The sequence below is a fragment of the Eubalaena glacialis genome, chromosome 13, assembly GCF_028564815.1.
Source record: "Eubalaena glacialis isolate mEubGla1 chromosome 13, mEubGla1.1.hap2.+ XY, whole genome shotgun sequence".
Taxonomy (NCBI): domain Eukaryota; kingdom Metazoa; phylum Chordata; class Mammalia; order Artiodactyla; family Balaenidae; genus Eubalaena; species Eubalaena glacialis.
The window spans coordinates 27,020,023-27,046,589 of NC_083728.1; the positions used below are offsets into that span (position 1 = coordinate 27,020,023).

Consider the following 26,567-nt stretch of genomic DNA (forward strand, 5'->3'; position numbering starts at 1 on the left):
GCTCCCCTGGCCATGAGGGAGGAGGGAGAGATGGAGGGAGGGAGGAGGTCATGGCCGGGGCAGTGGGGAAGGGATCAGATAGCCTCCTCCTGCCCCAGACACCCGCCGCCACTGGGGACAGGAGCCCGCTCTGCTTCTCAGCACTTCCTGCCCCTCCTTGGCGTGCCCCCCCAGACCTGACTGTGGGGTGGGGGGGCAGGAGGCATAGCTAGGCCTTCGGGGACTGAACTCCCCCCAAAAGGCTCCACGAGGCCATCTCCTCCTTGGGCTAGCCTTTCACCTTGGTGGCTTGGTTCCCCTACCTGGGAAATGGGGAGGCTGGCCTACAATGATTTCTGAGTGGCTATCCTCACTGAGAGCCAGGGTTTCTGGGAGGTCTGGCAGAAATTAGGGACGTGGCAGTGGCTTTAGGCCTAGGAACTTCTTCTATTTCTCAGGTATGGCTAAGAGAGGCAGCTCCTCACTGATGCTGGGACAGGATGTGGGTGGGCTGAAGGGTGAAAAGAGAGGGCCTGGGCTGGATTACAGACACCAGGAACCTGGGGGTGGAGTTAATAGTGCCGGTAGCTGACAGCATGGATCCTGGGGTCTGAGCGTCTGGGTTTGAATCCAGCTCTTCCACTCTGTTCTCCATGCCTGTGGACAAGTCACTTCAGTTTTCTGTGCCTCAGTTTCCTCATCTGTAAGATGGGGGTAATAATCCTCCCAGGGCTGCTGGGAAAGTGAAATGAGGCAGTGAATGCTTGGCACACATTAAGTGCACCACGATGCCAGCCACCAGCGTGATTGTTATGTCTCCCTGGGCGGTTGGGAGGCCCCTGGAGCTATAACGGATGTGGACGCGATGGGGAGGCGCTGCAGCTTGGTGGTTAAATGGGCATCGGGATGGGAGTTCAAGTCTGCGTGACCCTGGGCAAATGGCCACACCCCGCTGCGCCCTGGGCGGGGAACAGCAGAGGCGCCTACCGCAGAGGGTCTGTGAGGATTACACAGATCAGGCTTGGCACGGCGCCTGGCACATAGCGGGCGCTCCCTGAAGGAGAGCTGGCCAGATCGAATGGTACCGCCCCACACAAAGGACAGGTGGGCAGCGTCCCAGGAGGGCGGGGAGCGGAGCAGGTGCGCGGAGAGTGGGGAGGCGGGGTCGAAAGAGGGGGAACGCAGGGGCTGGCGGGCGGGCGCGCGCGCGCAGCAGGTGCGTGTCGAGTGGGCGGGGCCCCGCATGGGCGGGGTCTCCAGGTGAGCGGGAGCGCGCCTCGAGGCCGGAGACTGGGGGAGGCGCGCCGCCCCGGCCCACCCGCCGGAAAGCGTCCCTGTGTCTTTAACGCCCTCCTCCCCGCGTTCCTCCCCCCCCGCCCCCTTTGTGCGCCCCCCCAGCCGGGCTGCAGCCGCGGAGCCGTCCCCCCTGCACTGACAGCTGGTATCTAATTACTGTGTGAGAATGGAAAGTCAGGCTGTCCCAGCTCCGGGGAGAGGGGATTAACGTCTCCTGCAGAATACACTTCCTCTGGTGGGTTGCCATGGTTACTCTCATTACCTGCCTGCCCGCGAGGAGCCCGCGCGAGCCGCTCCAGCAGGCCCTCCGAACCCGGGCCCGGCGCGCGCGCTCCTCCCGGCCCCTCCTCGCCGAGGCGCACGCGCGTGCGCCGTGGGGGGAGCGCGAGCAGCCTCACCCGCGTTCCCCCGCTCCCCGCCGGAGCAGCTGTCAGTGGCGCGCGCGGCTCGGCCAGTCCCAGCGCGCGCTGTCAACAGTCATTAGCGCGGGCCTTTCCCCTCCCCCTCCAGCCCCTCCTCCTCCCCCCAAGTCTGGGGTGGGGCCCGCACCTGGGGCCCCGCTCGTTAGCGCGCCCCGGCCGCCCGCCGCGGCCCCAAAGGGACCCGCCCGCTGGGTCTGCTTGGCTCAGGGCCGCCCCCTTCCGCCTAGCACCCCCACCTCAGCGACCCCACTCCCCTGCCCTTGGCCGCGGCGCTCGCTCGAGGGAGGCGGGTGCCCAGAATCCTGGAGCGCGCCCCTCCATAGTAGCGGTGACCGCGGTTATTTATGGATGTCTCGCCAGGGTGGGGGCTATTTGTGCATCCTTTGGGTTCCCACAACCTTCCTGTGAGGTGGCGAAAGGCACTGCGCGTGTTGTGTCATCTCTGCACAAGAGGAAACTGAGGCCCAGGGTCAGGGCTCATTGTCCTCAGGCCTGTGACTTCACCTAGAGCACCTGCGCCCTCCTGGCACGCCCAGGCCAGAATTCCTATCCCCCAGGCCCTACCCTATCCTGCTTGAGAGTGCCTTAGCTACTCCCTCCCTCCATCCCTTAAACCAGGGTCATTGCCCCTCTCCTGCCAAGAGGGGGACACTTTGGCCCACTACACCCCTTTCTCTTCCCACTCCTTCCCCGTTCACCCTTTCCAGACATCCCACAGTTAACAAAACCAAAAAGAAAAAAAAAGAAAAACATTCAGAGCTGCTTGAAGGATATGGCATCCCTCAAAGGTAGTGCTGTTGTTTGGGGGCTGATCCCCAGCACCTTGCCCTGTGGCCCCGGGGTGTGCATTTCGGTCCCCGGCGTGATTTGAAAGAAGATGGAGGGTCAGCGAAGCAGAAAGGAGGCCTTGGAATATATGAGGCCTGTTCCAGATGGCAGGTGCGATGCGGTGGCAGCTCTGCACTAACAGTTGGAGATTGTGCACAGGGGTGGAGAAGAGGCAGGTGCTACATTAAGTCCTCCACGCCTTGTTTTTGTATTTATTTATTTATGGGGAGGGAGTGGTCTCATCCCTCCGCCCCATGCAGGCCTACAGAGCTCAGTGCAACCATGGGTCCGAAAATTCTGCTGTGAATCTTTATCTTGGAGTTTTTTGCTTTTGGTTTTGGTTTCCAGTCTGCAGTAGGTAGTGTTCATAATGGAGAGAAATTCAAATACTGTCCTTGTCCCATTAAAGTAACGGCCCCTCTCAGTCATCTGAATGCCCTTTACAAACTGTGACCGGCTTCTCTTGGGGATTCTGAGGAAAGAATTTCTGGATATTTGGGTGAAGGTCTTCATTCTGGTTTTCTGTTCTTTTCGTTCTCTCCATTTAGTTTGCTTTTTAAATTTCATCTCCACCATTTTCCTTTCCCTCTGAGGACCCTTTGCAGGAAGCTGACTTCTCCCCTTGGGTCTTCTTTCAGCCCTACCAGTAGTTGGAATGAGACTTTGTGGGAACCCCCCAAAACTGCTACCCCCATTTCCAAAACCTTGGTCCTGCCTGAATGTATTAAAGTGTGGTTTGGGGCACGGGAGGAACAGCCACAGTTCCAGAAGTTGGGAGGAACATGCAGCTAATAGCGTTTGCAGTAGCTTTTGCCTGTAATCTGGCTGGCCCTGATGGGATGGAGCAGCATCTTCACACTTGCCTGTGCAATCAACCCCCTGAAGTCCTGGGCTCCCAAACAAGTGGTAGCCAAAGGTGTGTTTCCTCAGGGGTAGGTTCTGCTCACTGACTTTCTCCCCTGACAGCAATCTCGTTGATTTTTTTTTTTTTTAATTTATTTATTTATTTATTTATTTTTGGCTGCGTTGGGTCTTTGTTGCCATGCGCGGGCTTTCTCTAGTTGCGGGGAGCGGGGGCTACTCTTCGTTGCGGTGCGTGTGCTTCTCATTGCGGTGGCCTCTCCCGTTGCGGAGCACAGGCTCCGGGCGCACAGACTTCAGTAGTTGCAGCACGTGGGCTCACTAGTTGTGGCGCACGGGCTCCAGAGCGCAGGCGCAGTAGTTGTGGCACACGGGCTTTGCTGCTCCGCGGTATGTGGGATCCTCCCAGACCAGGGCTCGAAGCCGTGTCTCCTGCATTGGCAGGCGGAGTCTTAACCACTGTGCCACCAGGGAAGCCCAATCTCGTTGATTTTTACTCTTTGTCAAGAGCTGCACCAAAAGGGCTCATCCTAAGGACTGTTTGCATGGTTTCTTCCTCTACCTTAGGAACCCAATTGAGAAATGTCCCCACTGTTTAGTCTCATTCTGTTAATCATGGACACTTCGTTGCTGGAAGGCATATGCCACTACTATAGTGATGGTAGTGCACTAAACGGCACCCCGGTGGCCTGAAACGGTGAGCCCACTTTGATAAGTGTATAACTTATTACCAGCAAGTGACTTTGAAGTTCCAGTGGAGATGACAGAACTGCAATCCATTAGTAATTGGACCTCACCTGCCATCAAGGGCAGGAGTCCGTTTAATTGGCTTAGTGGGAAGACAGGCAAGACTCAATCAGATTCAGGAGCTCACCTGAGGGATGACTCCCAACGACAGCCCACGAGGCCACCCAGGCAGGGGCCTGGGAACATATGCTCATCTCTCTCCTAGGTTTGCAGCCCTGGGCACAGCAGTCCTCTTTGTGCCGAGCATTCAGATCATTTGAGGAAACTGAGGAAGCCAGTAAAAGACTCGTCAAGGGATGACCTGCTTAAGTATTAATTAATTTTGCCAGGGAGGACTTAAAAATCAGATGTCAGGATGCTGGGCACTCCCACTCTTTCTATCCATAATCCACATTAAGTCTCTGGGTAGGTGTTTTGAATTCATACTAATGTTTTCCAATAAGATTCTTTTCTTCCCACCATTAGGAAAATGGGCCTTCACTGGAGAATAAAATATTAATATATTAGGCCTGGCAGCACGGAACATGTTTATTCTTTTTTAAAAAAAATATTTATTTATTTATTTGGCTGTGCCGCCTGCGGGATCTTTGTTGTGGCATGCGGAATTTTTAGTTGCGGCATGCGGGATCTAGTTCCCTGACCAGGGATCGAACTCGGGCCCCCTGCATTGGGAGCGTGGAGTCTTAACCACTGGACCACCAGGGAAGTCCCAGAACATGTTTATATTCATATCCAATGCCAGTTTCCTTACTAGTTACCTCCCTGTCTCAATCACAGAGACATTCTAATCAGCAGTTCTCCAAATCTGTCATGCATTAGAATCATCTGGGGGGGTCTTTTAAAATCCTCAGAGTGTCAGATTTGGTAGGTCTGAGGTGGAACCTGAGAATTGCATTTCTAACAAGTTCCCAGGTGATGCCTAGGGACCACACTTTGCGAACCATTGTTATAAATATTCTGAAATACCAACCTTGCTTAAGTAGACATTTGGTGGTTTCCTCAATGACTTGCAACCTGGCCTTTAGTTTGGAACCCAGATGGGCTGGTTTTAAGGAAGATGGTAATATCCAAGAAAGTTTGTAGCTCCATGAATTTTTTTTTTTTTTTAATTTATTTTTGGCCGTGTTGGGTCTGTTGCTGCGTGCTGACTTTCTTTAGTTGTGGCGAGCAGGGGCTACTCTTCGTTGCGGTGTGCGGACTTCTCGTTGCTGTGGCTTCTCTTGTCGCGGAGCACGGGCTGTAGGCGAGCGGGCTGTAGGCGAGCGGGCTCTGGAGTGCAGGCTCAGTAGTTGTGGCGCACGGGCTTAGTTGCTCCGCGGCACGTGGGATCTTCCCAGACCAGGGCTCGAACCTGTATCCCCTGCATTGACAGGCAGATTCTTAACCTTTGCGCCACCAGGGAAGTCGCGCTCCATGAATTTTTAACAACTATTGCCATGTCTGGTTTTGTTGGCCCAAGTCTGGCTGGCTGTTTTGGAGTTAGCTGTTTCAAAAGGATGTAGTAAGTTACCATGGCAATATTCTTCCCCACACAGGAAGGCCCCAGAGGTCGGTCCTGCACAACTGACCGTGTGTTTTTCATGGCTTTTCCCATGGGGTGCTGCAGGGTTCCATTCCATCACTCCTGGTTGGCGTTCCCAGGAAGTGGGGAATAGCCAAGAGGCTCCAGCCCCCCTCGTTATCCAGCCTGTAAATGAAGTGAGCTTCCTTTGTCAACCCAGGGCCCAGCTTGCTTAGGGTTGTGGATCAGACTAAGCTAACTTGGGTACAAAGCAGAGGTGGTTGGCAGAGGCATCCCAAGGCTATGCGGAAGGTGCTGTCCGCTCCCTAATTAGCAGCTCAAGCCTTGTAGTACTGCGTCTGGATGCTCGGCTAGGAAAGGCATGCCTCTCCTGCAGCATTTAGCATGAAGGTTATTACCTCTGTGGATGCAGGGCATGGCAGAGATGTCTGCAGCACGTGACTGCTGTGCGATCCCTTTGTTCTCTTCCCAGGGTTCTCCTTGAAGGCCAAACAGATATCCTGGTGTTCCACCCTCAGGGTGTAGTACACATGGTGTCCAGGTGGCCACAGCTCACCAGAGGACAGTTCAAGGTGTGGCTCTGCAGACCGTGTGTGGTTTGAATTCTGGTTGCTACGGGCCCTCTCCTTTCCCGTGTACATCTCTGCAGTTGAGATAGACCGATTACAGGACCCAGGTTTGAACAGCACAGGAGAGCACAATCCATTTTTAAAGAGGGAGCATCCCTGAAGAGTTTCTCTGGGTTAATTTTATGGTCACGTTGGGCCAGGTACAAAGCTGTTGGTTACCCGCGTCTGCCTGTGAATGGAGGTGGGAGGCTAGGACCGAGGCAGGCCAGGCACTGGGCAATGTGTTTTGCTGTTTAATCTGAGTTGGTTAGTTATTCCTTGACTTTAGGAAAGCTTATTCCAAGTTTGTGTGACAGCCTTAGCATGTTACTTTGCATAAGATTCTGCATCTCTTCTGATGGTGGGTATTAGCTCGGGGGACCCCTTCTGTAACCCGAATGGATCAGAGGGACAGGAGATAAGAACAGATTCCTAAACACAAAATGTCCAAATGCAGTGGGTCTGAAGGGAAGAGATGAACATTTACAAGCCTCTATGTGGCAGATGCCTGACTTACGTTCTTACCTGAGCCTTGGAACATCCAACTAGGACTTTTTTAGGCTCATTTTACAGGTGAGAGGAAACTGAATTTTGTTTTTTTTTTTTAATTAATTAATTTATTTATTTTTGGCTGCATTGGGTCTTCGTTGCTGTGCACGGGCTTTCTCTAGTTGCAGTGAGCGGGGGCTACTCTTAGTTGCGGCACGCGGGCTTCTCACTGCGGTGGCTTCTCTCGTTGCGGAGCACGGGCTCTAGGCGTGCAGGCTTCAGTAGTTGTGGCATGTAGGCTTCAGTAGTTGTGGCTTGCGGGCTCTAGAGTGCAGGCTCAGTAGTTGTGGTGCACGGGCTTAGTTGCTCCGTGGCTTGTGGGATCTTCCTGGACCAGGGCTCGAACCCGTGTTCCCTGCATTGGCAGGTGGATTCTTAACCACTGCGCCACCAGGGAAGCCCAGGAAACTGAGTTTTAAGAGGTGAAGAAGTGACCTGCCCAAGATCACCAAGCTGGTTAGGGGGCACTTTCCTTCTCACCTATCTAAAATATTATCTTTCATCAGATTGTCTTCTTTCTCTCTTCCTTCTCATCAAATTTTATCAACTTTTTCCAGAAGTATCTGTGTTCTGGCCTGAAACAATTTTGTGAGCAGAGAGGTCTATTCACTTGTAAGCAGTGGAACCCATCATTATGCCTCTGGGACTCAGATTATTGAAATCTGGAACTACCCACCTCATTATACTTTTAAAAAATATACTTTAAAATTAAGTTTAACAGACACACAGAAAAGTACACAAATTGTAAGTGTTCAGATCAATGGCTTTTTATAAACTGAACCCACGCCCACTCAAGAAATAGAAACCCAGTTGTATTTTCATTCTTAAGTTTCTTTCGTTTGTTTTTGCCAATGTGAACCTCTGGTTAGAAGTGCATTGTAACTGACCTGTCATAATATTTGTCCCATGCAGCTCTGTCACGGCAGTATTTGAAGATCTCCAAAATGCTGGTAGTTACAAGTCAGCTAATGAATTAGTCACTGATGAGCCCAGGACTTCAGAGGGGGGACTTCAGATACCCTCAAGACAGAGATAACAGTAACTTCTGAGAGGGTTTAAGAATAGCAGTCATGGAATTTTACACCTCATCTCATAAGTGAAGCTCAGGGAGGTTGAAGAGTTTGCCTACAATCTCACAGCAAGCAGTCAGGACCAGCAAGGTGCTCTTCCTACACAGGCGTGCGAGCGCACACACACGCACACACGCACACACACACGCACACACGCCCACGTGCACACACACACACCCGCACACCCACCCGCCCACGCACACACACCCACACGTGCACACACGCCCACGCACACACACCCACACGCACACCCACGCACGTGCACACGCGTGCGCGCACACGCGCACACACGCGCGCACACGCACACACATACGCACACACACACACGCACACACATACACACACGCACACACACACGCATGCACACACACGCACGCACACACACACACACACACACCCAGGTACCTGCTGAGAAGTCCCCATTGCAACGGATCCTGACTTGGAAGAAAGCCACTGGCAAGAGGGCCTGTGCAGGGCCAGTGAGGTCACCATCCAGGGTCATCACTCATGGACGCTGCCCACTAGCCCTAGGGTTTGGTCCCTACGCCCCAGATGCCCTTCCTTTCCCACCTGCTCTCAAGTGGGCCACTGGCAAAGAGATAGCCCTGCTATCCTATCATGGCACGTTGAGAAAGTTGCTGGATAAAAGCAAACCCTGCCTGTGCCCAGAATGTATTGTGAGTGAGTGTCCCATTCAGCGTGCCCTCGATTCTCCTCGGATGGCAAAGACCAAAGTCCTGAGCCAGCTCTGACCCTTACCAGCCACCATCCCACCGGCAGGTCCTGACCCTAATGGTCTCCTAGGCTTGTCGCGATGTTCAGCCCCGTCCTGGCTGGGGGAAGCTTGGCAATCGGCAAAGCACTTCTTAATGACAATATTTATCCAGCAGTTTCTGTGGCCAGGCTTGGTGCTAAGTGCCGCACACACATTTCATTTACTCCTCTCTGCAGCTCATGGGAAAGGTGCTTCTGTTATGCCCATCTTCTAGGTAAAGGACCTGAGGCTCAGAAAAGCAAAATACCTGCTCAGGGTCACACAGCCACTTAAATGATGGGGCCCCATTGAAACTGGAGAAGTGTGTGTCTAAACTACCCTGCCCGGCTGCCGCTTATAACCACCCAGTCATTCGGCAGCTGTTTATTGAGCCTACTATGTGCCAGGCATTGTGCTCGGTGCTGGGGAGACAGCTGTGAGCCCCCAGAAGAACACCCCCTTTCCCCCTCCAAAGAGCCAACATTCTTGAGTGGGATCCTTTGGGGAAGAATTCTCTTGGAGATTTGTGTTTTGAGCACTTTTAGAGAAGAGCCTGCCTCCTTTTTCCCAAATCCCCCCTCCCAGACACTGCTTGCTCTTCCTCTTTGAAACCCCCAGAGCCCTCCAAGTCTCCACTTAGGGAGATGATGGCTGAAAGCCCAGTGTCCCTGAGATCCTGGCACACCTTTTTGGGGCCAGCTGACAGCACTCGTGCCAGCCCAATCAGAGGCTCGGGGCGTCCACGGCCACCCCACTCATGTGGCCTTGCCACCTCCACATGGCCTTGTGTCTGTTATTCTCTACATCTCCACACACAAAGAGCCCGGGTGCTGTTGCTGGCGCTCAGCTGCTGGAGTGGGGAGGTGGCAGCGGTGAAAAGCTTTTCTGAAAGGCCAGGGCGAGGCAGGAGTCACCCAGGTGATCCGAGCCGTTCCCCTGGGACCCTAGCCCAGGACCACAGCGAAAGGTTACTGCTAATTGGGGAGCTCTTGATGGGGCCGCATCTATTTAGCACCGCCCCCCTCCCCAGAGACTTCCAGGATGGTCTTGGCACAGTGTGTGATTCGAAAGCTCCCTTCTGAGTCTGGCACAATCTGTCTGAAATTGTGAACATGGTGGCTCTTGGTTTTTTAATTTGTTGTTTTTCTCTGCCCATTGTTTCTGGCAGATTTAGTAGCAGCAGCCACCCTTGACTCTGGAAGCCCCCTCCCTGCGGCCCTCTCAGCAGGCTCCTGTCCCCCAGCCCCCCAGACCTACCATCGGAGGCCTTACGGGGTCAGCGAGCAGCGGTGTCCCTGCCCCTGACCCACTGCCCAGCCACGGGGCCCAGCTCTCACCCTGCCATCATCCCTGACACTAACACAGCTTGTCCACCCTGTCGCAGGGGGCAGATGGCCTGTCGGAGCCGGAGGGCATCTCTCTGAAGCGGGTCGCTGTGGTGGAAGATTTCTTTGACATCATCTACTCGATGCATGTGGAGAGCTCAGCGGAGCCAGGCAAAGCCCCCAAGCACGCTGGGCAGAAGAAAACCTACCGAGCGGTGAGATTTCTGTCTCTTTGCCTCTGCTGGCAGCCCCAGGCCTTGGCAGGAGGCCATGGGCTCCGCACATGTTGGGCAGGGGGGTGGGGCAGGGAGCTGAGGCGTGATGAAACAGCCTTTGGGGACCCAGGGGGGCACAGGGCAAGGGCATGGCAGCCAGAGATGGCTCATGGGGCGAGGGGGCGGGCTCTGTGGTCTGAGCACAAAGGAGAAGCAGGTTGAAGGGAGTGAGAGGGAGGGAAGGAGAGGGATGAGGGAAGGAGGAAAGCCCTCCTCTTCCTGGTTTCTGCTTCGCTCCATCCCCCCAGCCCCAGCCTGGGGCCGCAGTTGGGGGTGGGGTGGCTAGATAATAATAATCATCAGAGCAAATGCTTCCATGGCATTTACTGTGTGCCAGGCCTGTCCTGAATACTCCCTATGTGTGAGTTCATTCAGTCCCCTACGACCCTGTGAAGTCAGTGCTGGAAGTTCCCCAGGGGAAGTCTGGGGACCTGGGCCCCACCCTCTAGGAAAGCACAGTTCGATTTGGGGTGGGGAGGCTGAGAGCAAAACCAAGATATGAGAAACAGAAATGTGTCCAAGACTAGCTTCGAGGGAACAAGAACCCAGGTATGCCTGGTCGTTCAGCAAAGGCCCCTCCAGACACCAACTTTCAATGCTAAGCCAGGGGGACTTCATGGAGAAGGTGGCAGGTGAGCTAGCAGTCTAAACTTTGGGTAGGCAGAAGAGAGCAGAAGCGGCAACCTAGGGTGGGAAACATCACACATGGGGCAGTGGAGGGGATGGTGGCCAGAGCAAGAGGGGCCTGCCTGGGTTCTGGTCCTGCCCCGCCATTGACCCCCATTGCCATGGCTCATGCACAGCTCTGAACCGCTTGTCTGGCACCCACCACTAAACCAGTAAAGCCAAGCACTTTATGTTCATTCAAGCCTCACAGCAGTCCTGTGACAGAGGTGCTGTGGCCCATTTGACAGTTGAGGAAACTGAGACCCAGAGAGTTAAGCTACCGCTCTAAGGTCACACAGCACTGAAGTGGCAGTCAGCTCTGTGTTGACTTTCTCTCTGGCTTCCTAGAGACCTGCCCCTCTGTGATGGGGCTACCTCACCCAAAGCGGATGCGAACCCTCCAAGTTCTTTTATAAATAGCCTTGGAGTGCAGCGGAGGTGGCCTGTATAAGTCTGTAATTTCCCCATATGGCCTGATTTAAAAAAAAAAAAATCCAATAATCTGGTTTGTCCTTGTCCTCAGAAGAGGGCCTTTGCCCTAAATGAGTCTTAAGGATGGACCCACATGACAAGGACCTCAGAGAGATGAGGCGTCGGGCTGAGGGAAGCAGGAGATGATTGTACTATCTGCCCCGACCTGTCCTGCTTCTCAGCACTTGTGCGTTGGGCAACGGCTTGTGGGAAGGGAGTTCTGAGGGTATTTCCACCAGAGGGTCATAAATGAAGGGAGGGATACCCGAGCTGGGGCCTGTGTGGGCCCCTTGGTACTGATGCAACCCCGCACACTTTCTCAGCATTGAATTTGCCTTGCTGGGAGCCGGCACGTGCCAGGCTCTGCGCTCAGCATGTCCCCTGCACCAGCTCTCTGAGCCATCACACGGATGAAGCAGGTGCTGCTGTTACCCCCATTTTACAGATGAGGAAAACGAGGCTCAGAGAGATGATTAAACCTGCCTTGAGGTCACCCAGCTGATGTTCAGAGCTGGGCAGCTGGCCCAGAGCCCACACGCTGACCACCACACACGCCACCTCTCTACAAACCTCCTATGGCCAGCTAGTGGGGTCCACTGACTTGCTTGTCGAAGTACACAGTCTTGGACCAACCAGACCTCATGATTTCCCTGGTCCCCTGGGTGCCCAGCCCTAAGTCTCACCCTCAGGCACTTCCTGGGTGTTTATGAAGGCTGGGGTCTTCGAGCTCTGTGCTGCGGAGAGGGCGGGGCTGGCTGCATCCGCCAGGCTCTGCGTCTCTGGGCCAAGCGGACGTCCAGCCCTTGGCTCTGCGCTTCCTGGCTTCTCGTCCATATGCCCGCCGCGTGCCCCACTTCCCGCTGCCCAGCCTGGAGCTGGCACATGACTGGCAGCGAGCCAGCTGGGCTGCGTGCAGAGCTGGAATTTCAGCAGCAGGGCCAAGGCTGAGGGAGCAGGCCAGGCCCTCCTGCAGTGGGTGTGAGGCCAGGGGGGCCGCCGTACCCCCTTCCTCCCCTGTGTGCCTCCTCTCCCTTCCCCCCTCTTCTCCATCTGTCACCCTTCTCATGCCACCCTTTTCCTTTTGGGGGGGATGGGGTGGTGCCTGCATGCTTTTGTCCTCCTCTTTTCACCTGCTCCCATTTTCCTCCACCTAAGCCTAGCTCTTCAGCCCCATCCATGCCTGTGGAAAGAGACCCCCCCACCCACCCAAGGAAACTCCGTGCTGATGGCTGCAGAGAGGCACAGCCTGGCGCTGCGGGCTTTGCATCAGGCCCTTAGGAGGGGTTTTTGGATCTGCCTGTGTGTGCTTTACCAAACGTGAATCCTGGGACTGCCTTGCTGTCTCTGGGGACACCTGGGACCTTCTGGATTCTTACAGGCCTGGGGTGCCTGAGGGAGCAGGAGACTGGAAGGGAGATGGGCAGGCTTGTTCAGGGCATTAAAGGAGGCACATTCTTCAGTGGGAAAAGAACTTTCTAGGGATCAGAGAGGGCAGGTAATGAGCTTTCTGAAACTGGAGGTCTCTGAGCCAGGGGTAGATGGCCATTTACGACGGACAATACAGGGGAGTCCCATCTTGGGCAAGAAGCCCCTGCCTTACTTTACCTCTGACGTAGTGTGACCTGAGGTCCAGAGGATCCCAGGGAGTCTTGTCAAGGTAGGGGTATGGGTTCTACAAAGTTCCCTGAAGCCACATAGAGGACTGGTCCTTTTTCAAGGGGCGTTTCTGGTGTCTGCACCCATCTGAATTAGGGTGATCCCCTTTGCTTCCTTCCTCTTTCCCAGGGTGCTAGTAGGCTAGATCGGGTTCTGGAGTCCTGATCTGGCTGCCCAGACCACTTTGGAGTTGGGGCCAGATGTGGTCAGCAGCTGCTCCAGGCCCACCACGTGCTAATCCACCCGCAGGGCAGAAGGAGGATCTTGTAAAGTGGTGCAAATCCCCCCAATTGGCCTCATCTGTCTTTGTTGACCTCTGAGTTGGGGACTGAAAATGGGGCCTTGCAAGTCAGCAACTCTGCAAATAGCTTCTGCTCTCCCTGCCAACGAAATCTCACTCAGTTTTTACTACTAAGAAAAACGTAAAAGGCAGATTCATGTATGGGTCTCAATGTCCAGGCAGGAGGCCTGAGAGCAAGGCAACAGACAGTCCAGGGCCTCCAAGGGCAGCTGGGTGGGGACAGGGGTCCTGGAGCTTCCCTTCTTAAATGCAACAGCTCCATCTTTATCTGTGTCATGTTTTGGGCTTCAGGATAAGAGTCTATTTCCAGAACAGTGTCTGTAGCTCTAAAACTATCTGAAAACCACCATCCTACTGACTAGGGCATCAGCTGGGATGATCCTCCTTGTTTCAACTCATCCTGTGGTCCTGTGGCCTTGGGCATCTGTACAGTCAAACAGAAATGGAGGTCCCATTTCTCATGTGGACAAGGCAGGAGCGGGAACCAAAAGATGCCCACAGGAGGTTGAAGGCCCCAGTGGGGGAAGGCATCGTCCTCCATTCGGGTCCCTGCAGCAGCGTGGAGCTGGACTCTGCACTTTACTGGCTCCCCGGGGAGCTCTTAGCGAGGCTGCAGACATTCCAGCCACGCAGGGCAGGGCTTCCCTCCCGGGCCCTCGGAGAGCTCCAAGGACTTCTCACCCACCCGCCTTTGGTCCAGCCCACCTGCCCATCCATGGGACCCAGGGCCAGAAGGCGTGTGCCCAGTGCACCACCTCCCTGTGGCACTCCGGCCAGCCTTTGTATACTGCTGGGTACCTGCCAAGGCCGGGAGAGCTGGGGCTGCCACTCCGGCCCCTGGGCAGGACGCTCTCTCGTAACTGTCCCTGTACCCTCAGTGGGCCAGGTGGCAAGCAGGGCCTCTGCCTATGCCACAGGCAGCCCTCAGCAGAGCAGCCCACCCAGGAAGGCTCTCCCTGAGCCCTGCAGAAACTCTGTCTCTGCCCAGCGGCCGGTGAGCTCCGGGTAGTAAAGTAGGGCTTCTTTCCCCATGGTGTCAACCTTCCTTTCCCAGCAGACTGCAACCCTCCTCCTCCACGTCCTCACCTCAGCTCTTCTGAGGCCTGACCAGAGATGCCACACCTCGGGCACCTAGGAGGTCATCTGTTGGCCCAACTGAGCCTTGGCCCTCTGCTTGGCACAGCAGGCATCCTCCCCTCTTGCCCGTTTACTCCTGCAGCTGTCAGCCCCTCAGCAGGACCCATCCCTCCCAACCCTGCAGGCCCAAGAGGGACCTGCCACCCCTAAGACTGCCAGGCAGCCCCTGACTGGGGATGAAGGTGTCTGCGTGTGTGGCAGGAGAGCCCCCGTGCCTCGGCCCTCACGCCCTCCTATCCACCAGCTCCAATCAGAGAGCAGGGGTTTGCCCTTGTCCCTGACCTCCAGAGGAAGGCAATCAGACAGGGAATTTGGAAGGGAGATAACTCATCAAGTAGCCTGCCTGCTCCGCAGAGCATCAAATCAGCTGAGAAATAACAATTGTGTCACCAAAATTAACTCTGCATTTGTAGCCAGCCACCAGGCAGGAGTGGCCCCTGGAGCTCCGCAAGCAGCACAGCCTAAGCCGGTCCTCTGAGGGCCTGGCTGCAGCAGGGGGGGCGGGGGGGGGGCGGGGGGGGCCCGGGCCCTGGCAACCCCCCAACCCCATCCACTCTGCCTCATCCTGCCCTGCTTCCTAGCCACCACAGAGATGGGGCTGGGCACGTGTCCACCCTGCAGGAGCAGACCAGGTGCGTCTTGGAGAGCAGCCCCTCCTGCTGTGGGCTGACCAGCACCCTTGGCCAACTTTCCCGGCTGGGCTGCGGCGAGAACAGCGGAATGCTAGGGTGGTGCTGCCCCTTAGTGGAGAGGAGCGGGAGGGCCTGGGCTCTGGGAAACGTGAAAGCCAGCAACTGGGCAGCCACCGGCCTCAGCCAGGAAACCCGGGTCCAAGAGGTCCCTCTGGCCCCCTCAGGCAGCCAAACCAGGACCAGTGGGTTTCCCAAAACCCAAAGCAAGAGGAGAAGACTGAGCTTCTGGGCCCACACCCAGCTCTTCCCCACTCCCCCACCCTGTCTCTTTCTTGTGTCGCCTCCCATCTCTTTCACCTTCCCTCCCACACTGCTTACTCTTTCTCCCTAGTTAGGGGAGGCCCCCTGGAGACAGCTATGGGGCGTTACCTGGAGCTTGGGTTCTAGTCTGGCATTGTTCTAAGGAGCTGTGTGACCTTGGGTGAATTGGTTCACCTCTCTGGGCCTCATAAACTCACCTGGAACATGGGGGTCCCTAAGAGTCTGTGTGATTTGAAAAATCGGACCCCTTGGCATTAGCCTTTCACAGCTCTCTTGATCTGTGAGTAGATCAAGGAATAGCTTGTAGAGCTTTGGGTTCCGTTTATAGGCCCGGAGCCAGTAGATTTATAAGTGAGGCTCAGTTTCTTCATCTCTAATTGTGGAAGTTGTCTCCTCCTACCCTAGACCAATGTTTGTCAAGTCATTTTTCAGTAGTAGCAATGATATGTTGAGAGGAATATTCCCAACTTATGAGAACATAGGTTAAAGACTAGATGATGTTTCAATGTTTTGCTTTTTCAATTTTTAAGCTTCTTTAATTTAAAATTTTAAAACTGCTGGTATTCTGCAAAAGTACTGACTCATTTCCATGGCTGAGACTCTAAGACATCTGCTCCTTGCTCCTCAAATCCCTGCCTTTCCTGGCAAGGGCAAAGTGCCTGCCACCAAAGCACAGCCCTTGGTGAACCGGTGACCAAGCCGCCTCCCCACGGATCCATGTAACAGCAAACCTCCTCTCTCCCCCAGATCGCCGAGACCTATGCCTTCCTTCCGCGAGAGGCTGTGACCCGGTTCCTGATGAGCTGCACAGAGTGTCAGAAGAGGATGCACTTTAATTCCAATGGCCTGGAGCCCAAAGGTAGGGGAGGAGGTGGGCGTGCTGGAGGCTCAGGGGAGGCTCTGCAGAGAGGGGCTCTCCCCCAGAAGGGCCTGCCCTTTGCTGGCACAGACAGAAAAGTGCATGGCCAGCATTTGTCACAATTCCCAGAGGCCAGTGTGGGTCCATGGAGCTGCCCAGAGAGCCTCATTTTAGGTTTGTTTTTTTTTAACTTTTTTTAAATGTCAAGTTTCACTTAAAAACCAATAGCGCATTCCTACTGCCCTTCAAGACTCTCCTCTCCCACCGAGGTTCCAGATGGAAATGGCCACCTCGCCCCATTCCCTAAGCTCTGCAATACTCGCCACCCAGATTTCACCCCAGGCGGTGTGCACATGGATCTGGTCTCAGTGACCCGACTGTACACTCTCTGAGGACAGGAGCACACCCCCCGCTGCGTGCACCCTCCTACCCTATAGCCACCCACCTGCCATTAGCAGGCCTCCCTAAGTATTTGTCCCCTGCCCCCCACCCCCAGTGCACACCCAGGAGATCTGTGGGGATTGGTTAGAATTGAAAATGCCCAGAGTACTTGTGATCAGCCGAAGGTGGTCCCTTAGACCAACATCCACGCTCTCCAGCTCTACCCTGCCCAGTGAGACGCAACAAGGACCCCCGCTTCAGTCCCCCACAGCCTCTACCTGAACGTCCCAGAGGCCTCCAGTAAGTCTGGGCCATCTGTTCGCAGGTGGCTTTGGCATAGCGAGACAGACCATTATGTTTGGCTGGTGTGACTATAACTCAGCGCTGAGAAATGATGCCCCGGTGGGTGACTTATCAGGGCTTCTAGGCATCAGGCCCGCAAAGGTTGCTGAGGTCGGTGGGCATTTGCCTGAGGATGGGAACAGACTCGGAATGAAGGGTGAGCCATTTACTCAGGTGGTGCCCAAGTGGCGTCCACCAAATAACGTGGAAAAACCAACAACGAGGCCCGAGGACAGCAAAGGAATTGGAGCATAGGTGTCGAGTGAGGTTTTCCTCCTAGTTGGTAGTCCCTGATACGACTTCTGACAGCAGCCACCTCACCAAACCCAGAGGCTTTCCTGTCCTTGGGGGCCATTAGGCCATGGCCACTTCACTGAGCTCATTGGATGGCCACTAAAATATGAGGGACAGGAATTAATCTAGTTAATCCCTCATAAGTGCTGGGTTCCTGGTTTAAGAGCGGGGGCTCCAGGGCCGCACTGGGTGGGTTCGGATCCCAGCTCTGCCGCTCAACAGCCGTGTGTTCTGAACAAGTGGCTTCACCTCTCTGAGCCTCAGTTTCCTCATCTGTGAAATGGAGTTAATAATGGCACCTACCTGGCGGCAGGGGGGGCAGGGTTCTGATGAAATCTTTTTTTTTTTTAAATTAATTAATTAATTAATTTTTGGCTGTGTTGGGTCTTCGTTTCTGTGCGAGGGCTTTCTGTAGTTGCGGCGAGCGGGGGCCACTCTTCATCGCGGCCTCTCACTGTCGCGGCCTCTCTTGTTGCGGAGCACAAGCTCCAGACGCGCAGGCTCAGTAGTTGTGGCTCACGGGCCTAGTTGCTCCGTGGCATGTGGGATTTTCCCAGACCAGGGCTCGAACCCGTGTCCCCTGCATCAGCAGGCAGATTCTCAACCACTGCGCCACCAGGGAAGCCCTCTGATGAAATCTGAGAGTTAATCCCTGTACCTGGCACAGGGCTACCATGCAGGAGGAGTGATCCATGGCTGTGGCAGTTATTGCGATAACGTGTGGGGCCTGAGTGAGGCCCTTGCCCCACGTGGCCTGGCCCCCGCTGAGCAGCTGCAACCCCTGCACCAAGACAGCACTTGGTACCTGCCAATGGGCCAGGAGGCTTTCCCTGCTGCATTCCCCACCCTGCCCGGGTCTGGGTCCCAGGGACGCGGGCCCTGGTGGTGGCTGCTTGGTCCCTGCCCGCCCATCCGCCTGTCCCCTCCAGCACTGGCCTAATCGTTTCCATAGCAACTGGCAGAGTCAGACACAGAACCTGGGGGAACAGAGGCAGGGCAAGAGGGGCTGTGTTTGTGGGCTGCTTTGGGGCGTCTGCAGGCTCTGTCTATTCTGCTCCCTTCTCCATGCTGGTGTGGAGGACCATCCTCACCTCCCCGACTCCCCAGTAGAGGCAGCGAGGTCTCCAGGGCTACAGCTCTGCTCCTCCTCATCTGAGGAGGATGCCGAGCACAGCAGCAGCTTGCTTCTTCTCCTGCTGCCACCACCGTGCTCCCACCCCCAGGGTGGGGGGGCGAGTACCAAGGGAGGTGGAGAGGCAGAGCGCACACGCGCCAGCTTCATGGGTTCTGTGCTGGAGCCTCTCTGTCCAGGGGCTCGCTCCAGCAAGACAGAGGGCAGGCAGAGTAAGTCTGCACCGTGCCCATCCTTGCGTGTCCTCGGGCAGAATGCCACTTCCCTGTCCCCAGGAGTGGAGCTTCCTGCGCAGGGAGAGGAGGAGATGCTGTGGGAGCAGGAGACTGTGTGGCCTCAGTGTCTCAGAACGTGGGTTTGGGGTCTGGCAGGCCTGGGTGTGCTGCCCTGCTCCCTGCTGTGTGTCCTGCCCTGCTCCCTGCTGTGTGTCCCTCAGCAGGTTCAGGGACCTCTCTGAACATCAACTGCTCATAACAGCTCCTATGATCCTGTGAGGGCTCTGTCCCTGTTTACAGCTAAGGAAAGGAGACACAGAGAGGTGGTAGAGTGACATCACTTGTCCGAGGTCCCCAGAAGGCAGGAGAACTTATCTTCCCATCAACAAATGGGAGTAACGCTTCCCTCTCTTTTTTTTTTTTTTTTTGGTCCACGCCACGCAGCTTGCGGGATCTTAGTTCCCCGACCAGGGATTGAACCCAGACCCATGGCAGCGAAAGCCCAAGTCCTAAACACTGGACCAGCAGGGAATTCCCCTGTCTCAGGGTTTTCATGAGGATGCAATTGAATTAAACGAGCCCATTCTGCCAGGCGTCTGGTGCAGTGGGTGCCTAGGGACCATCAGCCTGTCCCCCACCCTACCCCCATGGTGTTGTACCACCCAGGCACAAGACTGCCAATGTCCAGGTGTCCCACGGGGAGATGCACGGTCAGTCACCCACCCAGGTGAGCACCCTGGGTCCACAACCTGGCCGCTGGGCAAAAGGGAAGGGTTTGGTTTCTGGAGGCTGCCAGTGGAGAGCCTTAGAGGCTGAAAGGCTCCCCTGTCTGCTTGATGGCCAGAGGCACTAGTGCCTGGACCACCCTCACCAGCTGGCAGGTTCTCCCTTCTCCTGCCCCAGCTGAGGGCCTGGAGATCCTGTCTCTGCCTGCCATGCTGGCCTCTCTGGATGTGGTCAGCTGCTCCGACCGCTCGTTCATAGGCACCCCTGCTCTGCCAGCCTTCCCTCCTCCCTCGCCCGCCCTCCGGGAAATCAGAGCCTGCCTCAAGGCCCAGAGGCAGGCCCCAGGTTCCTGTCCCAGGAAGGTGGGGCCGGAGGGGGACAGGGAACAGGATGGAGACTGCTCGAGGGGCTGCTGGGAGGACGCCTCGCTTCCTGGCCTCATGTTATAAAGAAAGAAAGGAAGCAAAGCAGCCTCCCCTGCTCAGTGGTTTGTCCCGGCACGGGGGCGGGGTGGGGGGGTGGGGAGGTGGGGGGCTGGACAGTCCTGTGCCCTCCCCCAGCGCCAGAAGCACGAACAAAGGAGGCTGCCGAGGGTCAGGAAGTCTGAGGATGGGAGATTCCAGGGCCTGCCGCCTCCACTCTCCTCTTCCACCAGCCCCTGAGTCTGGTCTGGAGGAGGCAGAGATGAGAACTGGGTGTGCCCTGGGCCCAGCTCTGGCTGCAGGGGTGAGGGGCCTCGGGGACACGTTTCACGTTTCTTTGATGTGATGAAATACTGTTTGCATGGCTGCAGACTAGGAGTTAGCAGTGGGCAATGCCAGTCACCTACCAAAGGGTCCCTTCCTCAGCGAGAGCCATCCACTCAGGTGGCAGCGCCTTTGCAGCCGGGCCCAGATTCCTCTGTGGTTTCCAACCCCCTCCCTGCCTGGCCCCTCCAGATCCCCCCTTCCTGTCCTGCCCCATGTGACCCCATCCCGGCTCATTCCTCTACCCCTGCAGTCTCTCCTGTGCTGGCCTGTCCTCTCTCGGCTCTCATACTCACTAGCTATATGACCTGGGGAGGCTGCATAGCCTATTAACACGAGCACCCACCACGGAGTCCTTGGGAGCATCACGCAGGAGGGTCTGCGTGGCGCTCTGGCAGGGCTCAGTAGCTGTCGTATGAGTGATTGAACGGAAGTCCTGTTGAGATCCCCTCTCCACAAGGCTGCCTGGAGCTACTTCACAGCCCTCTGAGCTCTTCCTCCTTGGAGCGCTAATGGACTCGCCATCAGTCCTGCCCTGCTGAGCACAGGCACCGTCCCTACGCCCTTCCCCCACCGTCCCCACCCTGAATGCACACACATCAGTGCTCCTTGAAGAGTTGCTGACCTATTGATTCGCTTCCCTGGGAGAGAGGTTTTTTCATCGGAGCCAGCCCCAGGCCTGGCTTCTCTAGTTCCAAATCTGAGCCCCATGGCAGGCTGGCCAGTCTCGAGGCTCGTCTGTGTCAGGCCTTCATCATGCACGCGTCCTTCAACCCCCAGCTCTGACCCCGAGAGGTCTCACCCTGGTATCCAGAAGCTACAGATGTCTCTGGACGGAGGAGTTCTTCCATCCTGTAGGTGGAAACTCATGAGAATTGCCACCTTGTGTTCCACGTGGAGGATCCGGGCCACCACCTCAGCTGGAATTTGCATTGATTGGCAAATGTCACTGGAGCCCAGCTGTGATCAGCTCTTGGCTTGGCCCTGGGAGAACCTCTACATCGTTGGTTATTTTCAAGGCCTGTAAAACTAGGACTAGTGCTTGGGCTGGTTTCAGTTTTTCTTGGCAAAAAGGTGTCGAAACATTTCTTTGTGTGGTTCCTCTGCTTCTCTCACCAGCAACCTACTGGGTTATTTCAGCTCCGTGACCCTTCCTAGCTCCTAACTCACCCGTGGTCTCAGGTTACTTGTAGTGGCTCAGGCGTGGCCACTGTATTTGTTGACTACAGCGGGGACCTGGCCTGCCCATCAGAGCCCAGGGAAGCTGCTTCTTCCTTGTTCGTGTGTCCACCTTAGCTCATCCCCCATCCCCCCACGAGCATCGGACTCCATGGAGCCCCCACTGGCCCTGGTCTTTAGCTCTTTCCTAGTAAGCTGTTCATCTTCGTGTGTGGCACTTATCACCGCAGGAACCATTTGGCTCCCCACTGCCAAAAACCCTGCCTGCCTGTCTTCTTGCTGTGGTGTGGCCGAGCTCTGGCCTCCCACAGCCAGCTCCCTGGCACGTTCCCTCACCTGGAATGTGTCCCGCCTGCCAAAGTCCCACCTGCCCGACAGAACCCTCACTTCTGGAACTGCAGATGCAAGCATTTCACTGCACACCGATCTCGGATGGATTCGTGTGTGTGCCCGGGATGTCCCTGCTTCCCCAGATGAGGGCATCCGGCCTCCTCTTCCCAAGCTCTCCTGGCTCACCTCTGGGCACTGGAAGCGTTTCTGATCTGTGGACCTGCGGTGGAGGGAACAGGTCAAGGAAGAACCCTTCTCCCACCCCCCAAGAGTGCCTTCCCAGCCATGTGGTTTTTCTCCTAAACCTAGCTATACCTGGCTTTTTTAAAGTTACCTTTTCGTAAGTAGTCATGGCTTTCAGGCAGGACACGGGTGACCATCAATAAAGGAACACAGTGTCCGGCCTCCATGGACAACAAAACACAGAGCGTCGCCATGGCACCTGATGAAGTCTTCATTTGAGGCTCTGACCGGCGACCCTTAGGGTAGGGGTCCCTTCTCACCTACCATGTTGTCTAACAGCTTTTCAGCAGACAACCACGTCTTTGAGGAAATGAAATGGAAATGGCAGAATCCTCCATCTGAAGACCCACATTCCAAAACAGGAACCACGGCTCTTTTGAGTGACATCATCTCAATGTGGCTTCAATGTCTGCCTCACATATTGTATCCAACCTCATGGAGCTGCGGAGGCCCGGTCCCAACACACCCCTGGGTTGAAAGAGGTCAAGTCTGGGTTGATGGTGGGGCGCTAAGAAGAAGAGGACCCAAGGTCACGAAAATGCATTTTAGTTTCCCCACAGCACTGGGCATCTGTGCCAGAGGGGCCAGTGTGCACTGGTGTTAGAGCACCCCTCTGCCACAGACCAGGAGGAAATCCCTTAATAAAAAGAAAGGTTTGGCCCATTCCAGGCCAGTTTCTGAGACATTCTATTAGTGACATTTACCTCCTCCTGGACAAACAGAAATTCTGCGTAAGACAACATAGCTTTAAAAAGAAAAACAAGGAATTCCCTGGTGGTCCAGTGGTTAGGACTCACCGCTTTCACTGAGGGGGACTGGGTTTGATCCCTGGTCAGGGAGCTAAAATCCCACAAGTCGCATGGTGCGGCCCAAAGGAAAAAAAAAAAAGCGAAACAAAGCTCTGCATTTTTATGAAACTTGATAAGAAATGTTATTCAAGCTGTACAGTCACCAGAAGGACACCACCCCAAGACGCATGGACCCTGTTTACTGCAAGGCTGTTCCTATCTGCGCCAAGTAGGAGCTGCCCGGTGCCCTTTGGGTAGTTTCTCCCCCTTGTTTTGCAGGGGCCTTTTTTCTTTCCTTTTTTTTTTTTTTTTTTTTTTTTTTTAATGTACATCCTTATTGGTTTTTTTTTTTAATACACCTTTATTCGTTTTTTTTTTAATACATCTTTATTGGGGTTTTTTTGCCTTTTTTCTTTTTTGTGGCAAAGTATTTACGACAAAACTTGCCATTTTAATAATTTTTAAGTGTACAACTCAGTGTTAGTTACAGTCACACCACTGGGCAGTCATCACCGCTGTCTGTTTCCAAAACTTTTTCGTCACGCCGAACAGAAACTGCGGACACGTGAAGCAGTAACTTCCCATTCCCAGACACCCGTCCCTGGTAACCTCTCTTCTACTTTCTTTCTTTTTTTTAAATTAATTTATTTATTTATTTTTGGCTGCATTGTGTCTTCATTGCTGCAAACTGGCTTTCTCTAGTTGTGGCAAGCGGGGACTACTCTTTGTTGCGGTGCATGGGCTTCTCATTGCAGTGGCTTCTCTTGTTGTGGAGCACGGGCTCTAGGCACGTGGGCTTCAGTCGTTGTGGCACGTGGGCTCAGTAGCTGTGGCTCGCGGGCTCTAGAGTGCAGGCTCAGTAGTTGTGGCTCAGGCTTAGTTGCTCTGCGGCATGTGGGATCTTCCCGGACCAGGGATCGAACCCGTGTCCCCTGCATTGGCAGGCGGATTCTCAACCACTGCGCCGCCACGGAAGCCCTCTTCTACTTTCTGTCTCTGTGAATGTGCCTGTTCTAGATCTTCCATCCACGTGGAATCACACAGTATTTGTCCTGTGGTGTCTGGCTTCTCTCCCTCAGCAGAGTGTTTTCAAGGTTGCAGGGGCCTGTCTGGCCTGGGCTCTGGCTCTGGAGCGGCAGATTCTGCAAATCCCTGCCTCTCTCCACCTCAGCCCTGTCACCCGCTCCCGTCCAGCGCATCTCCTGGGCGCGGTGCTTGTGGTGACGTGCAGGCTTTGGCCCATCCGGAAGTCGTTCCCACTTCTCGCACCACTCAAACCCCAGCCCATGAACAGAACTAGGCACCAGGGGGGACATGGGTCAAAGGCCTGGCACTCTTGGAGGCAGGGGGAAGAGGCAGCCAGAGAACAGGTAACCACGACTATTCCCTGGACAGAGGGTGAAGCCGGGTCAAGCAACTAAATGACGAAATGAGGCCCTGCTTCGTGTGACGGGTCGCAGCAGGTGACTCCAGGGTTTCGAGCTTGGTCACAGCAGGAGACATCCGAAGGGGAAGCTGGACTGGAGAGAGACGTGATGGGCTCCCTTCGAATCATGCTTCTTGTCTTCTTGACTTATTCCTGTGCCATCGCAGTCTCTCCTAAATGGCACCCACAGTGGCACCCAAGATGCAGAACACAATGGCTGGGCAGTGTCCACTGCAGGAGCCTTTGCAGAAGGCAGCATGGCCAGACATTTCAAGAGTTTCCGAGTATTCCTACCCTTTGACCCACGAATTCCACGTCTTGGAGTCTGGTCTAAAAAGGAAACGATCATAAATACAGACCAATATTCCTGCACAAGGATGTTCCCTGCAGTGTTTATAGTAACCCCCAATAGCAAACAACCTAAGTAATCAATCATAAGGGAATGACTTAAGGAAAATATGATAAAATAGTACAGGGCTATAAAAATTATATTTGCAAAGCAAAACGAGATTTTTGATGGTGGGGGAAATGCCTATGAGAAAAAGTTAAGCAAAAAAAAAAAATTTTTAAGCAGACTGTAATTCTCTGTATGCATTGTGATATCAAGTATGTAAAAAAGAGAAATCACAGGGAAAAAATAAACAGAAGCATATGCCAAGCTTCTTGGTGCAATTATGGTTTTTAAATTTTTTCTTTACATCTTTCCACACTTTGCAAATGCTCTACAAAAGGGATATGCGTTACTTTGATGTTCAGGACAAGAAAGCAATAAATGGGAGGAACAATGCTCCTCTCTGTGTGATGAAAGAGGAACTAGAATTTGGGCATACTGGAGGCCTGGCCCAGACCTGCGAGCACTGTGGTCCCTGACGGTGCTTTGGGGGGGATACCGTGGGGGTTGGGGTCGGGGTGGGACAGTGTGGCACGTGAGCTGGCTTAGGCCGGCGTTGGAAACTTAAATGACTTCAGGGGCCTGGCAGGCATCATCGTTGAGTGAAAGTGTGCAGTGCAATAGGGAGGGGTGGGGACTGTGGCAAAATGGAGCCCTCACACCCTGTCTAAAAGGAGCAGCTGCTGCTCAGCTGCAGTGGGTGTCTCCCACGTGGGAGTGAGGGCCCTGTGCGACCAGACCTTCCATTTCTCAAAGGAGTCAGAAATCCCTGGTTTTCAAAGGTGAACTCTCTCACTAAACACTGGCACTTCAGCATCATGCAGTCCACATCCACGGGCCAGGCACGGTGGGCGAGCCCCCAGTCAGCAACCTCCGGCCTCCCTTCCCTCCTCCTCAGTCCCTGTGTTGGGCCCCCACATGGGTGCCAGGCTGCTGGTGGCCCACAGCACAGGCTGAAAGGGGCTTCCTTTTCTTCTTTCCGCCAGAAAACGAGCCTCCCTCTCCTCTGGTCTCCGGGATTATCGATTACAACATGCCCCTCACCTCTACGTACCTGAAGCAGATGAAGTTGCGCGTGATGAATTCCCAGGAGCAGGTAAGGCGTCTGCCCCCCTCACCCCACCTGGAGGCGCCCTGACTTGCCTGGATGTGGTTGATCCTTTCCGAGACGTAGGGCCACAGCCTGTGTAAACACACTGGAAATCAAAGAGGCCCTTATCTGGTTATCTGGGCCGTGCAGTCCAGGCTGAGAGGGGAGAGAAGGAATGTGTTCTTAGTTAGAGGGTCTGCCGGGCAGACAGCCCTGCCGGGTCTTCAGTGAAACTTTCCTTCAGGGCAGGGGCGAGGGAGGAGGTGGGTAAGAGCTGCCCACCTTGGCTCTTGGGTTGTTCTCTCTCTGCTCTGCCCTTTGTCTGCTACATCACTCGGCTCCTTTCCCCCGAGAGAGGGGGGCCCTTGCTGCCTGCCTGTGGCCTCTGTCACCCTTGGGGCCCAGACAGGCCAGGAAGATGGGCCTTGGAGGGTGGCCTGGGTGAGATAAGGCCCTGGGCTCCCCCTCCCCAGCTGTCCAAGACTCCCCAGCTGTGGATTGCCCAGGGCTGTCAGGCACCATGGAAACAGGTTATGAAAAGAAAACCCCTCCTGCCTGCCTCTCTACACAGCCCACCTTCTAGCCCTTTGCAAGGCAAGTAGCCTGACTGTCTTTCAGAGAAAGACTAGGTGAGTGCCACCCCCTCCCTCCGCCACTGCCCAAAAAACTAGAGTAATAATGTCTTAACCTCTCGCTTCAAGCTTTTTCATCTGTTGTGACATATGAACCTACTGTATCTTTGAGGCCTGCCTAGGGGAATGGGTTCTTTCTCCTCCGTTGAAAGTCTGACTTCCAGCCCTGGGTGCATTCCGTCCTGGGTACGGCTGGTCTCCTTGACAACCTGAGCATGTGTCCGCCCAGGGGGTGATGGCTCCGCAGTCAGCTCCAAGGTGATGTTACAGGACGTGCTCAGGTGGCATCTGGGGCTGTGGCACCCAGTTTGAGGATCCGAGCTGGTTGGCTTGAGTTCTGCACTCCCCTGAGGAGGAGGCATGGTGTGCCCTC

At 55.0% G+C, this 26,567-nt stretch overlaps 1 protein-coding gene across 2 annotated transcripts in view; it reads left to right on the forward strand.

Moving 5' to 3' along the window:
- NOL4L (nucleolar protein 4 like) overlaps window positions 1-26,567 on the forward strand; it is a 129,404-nt gene that overhangs the window by 41,457 nt on the left and 61,380 nt on the right. For both annotated transcript variants that reach the window (XR_009703528.1, XM_061209994.1), the window contains exons 2-4: window positions 10,021-10,176; window positions 16,168-16,279; window positions 25,459-25,568. Coding sequence is in view for 1 of the 2 variants with exons in the window: in XM_061209994.1 (XP_061065977.1) it covers window positions 10,021-10,176; window positions 16,168-16,279; window positions 25,459-25,568 (378 nt within the window). In the remaining variant the exon portion in view is untranslated. The remainder of the gene's footprint in view (window positions 1-10,020; window positions 10,177-16,167; window positions 16,280-25,458; window positions 25,569-26,567) is intronic.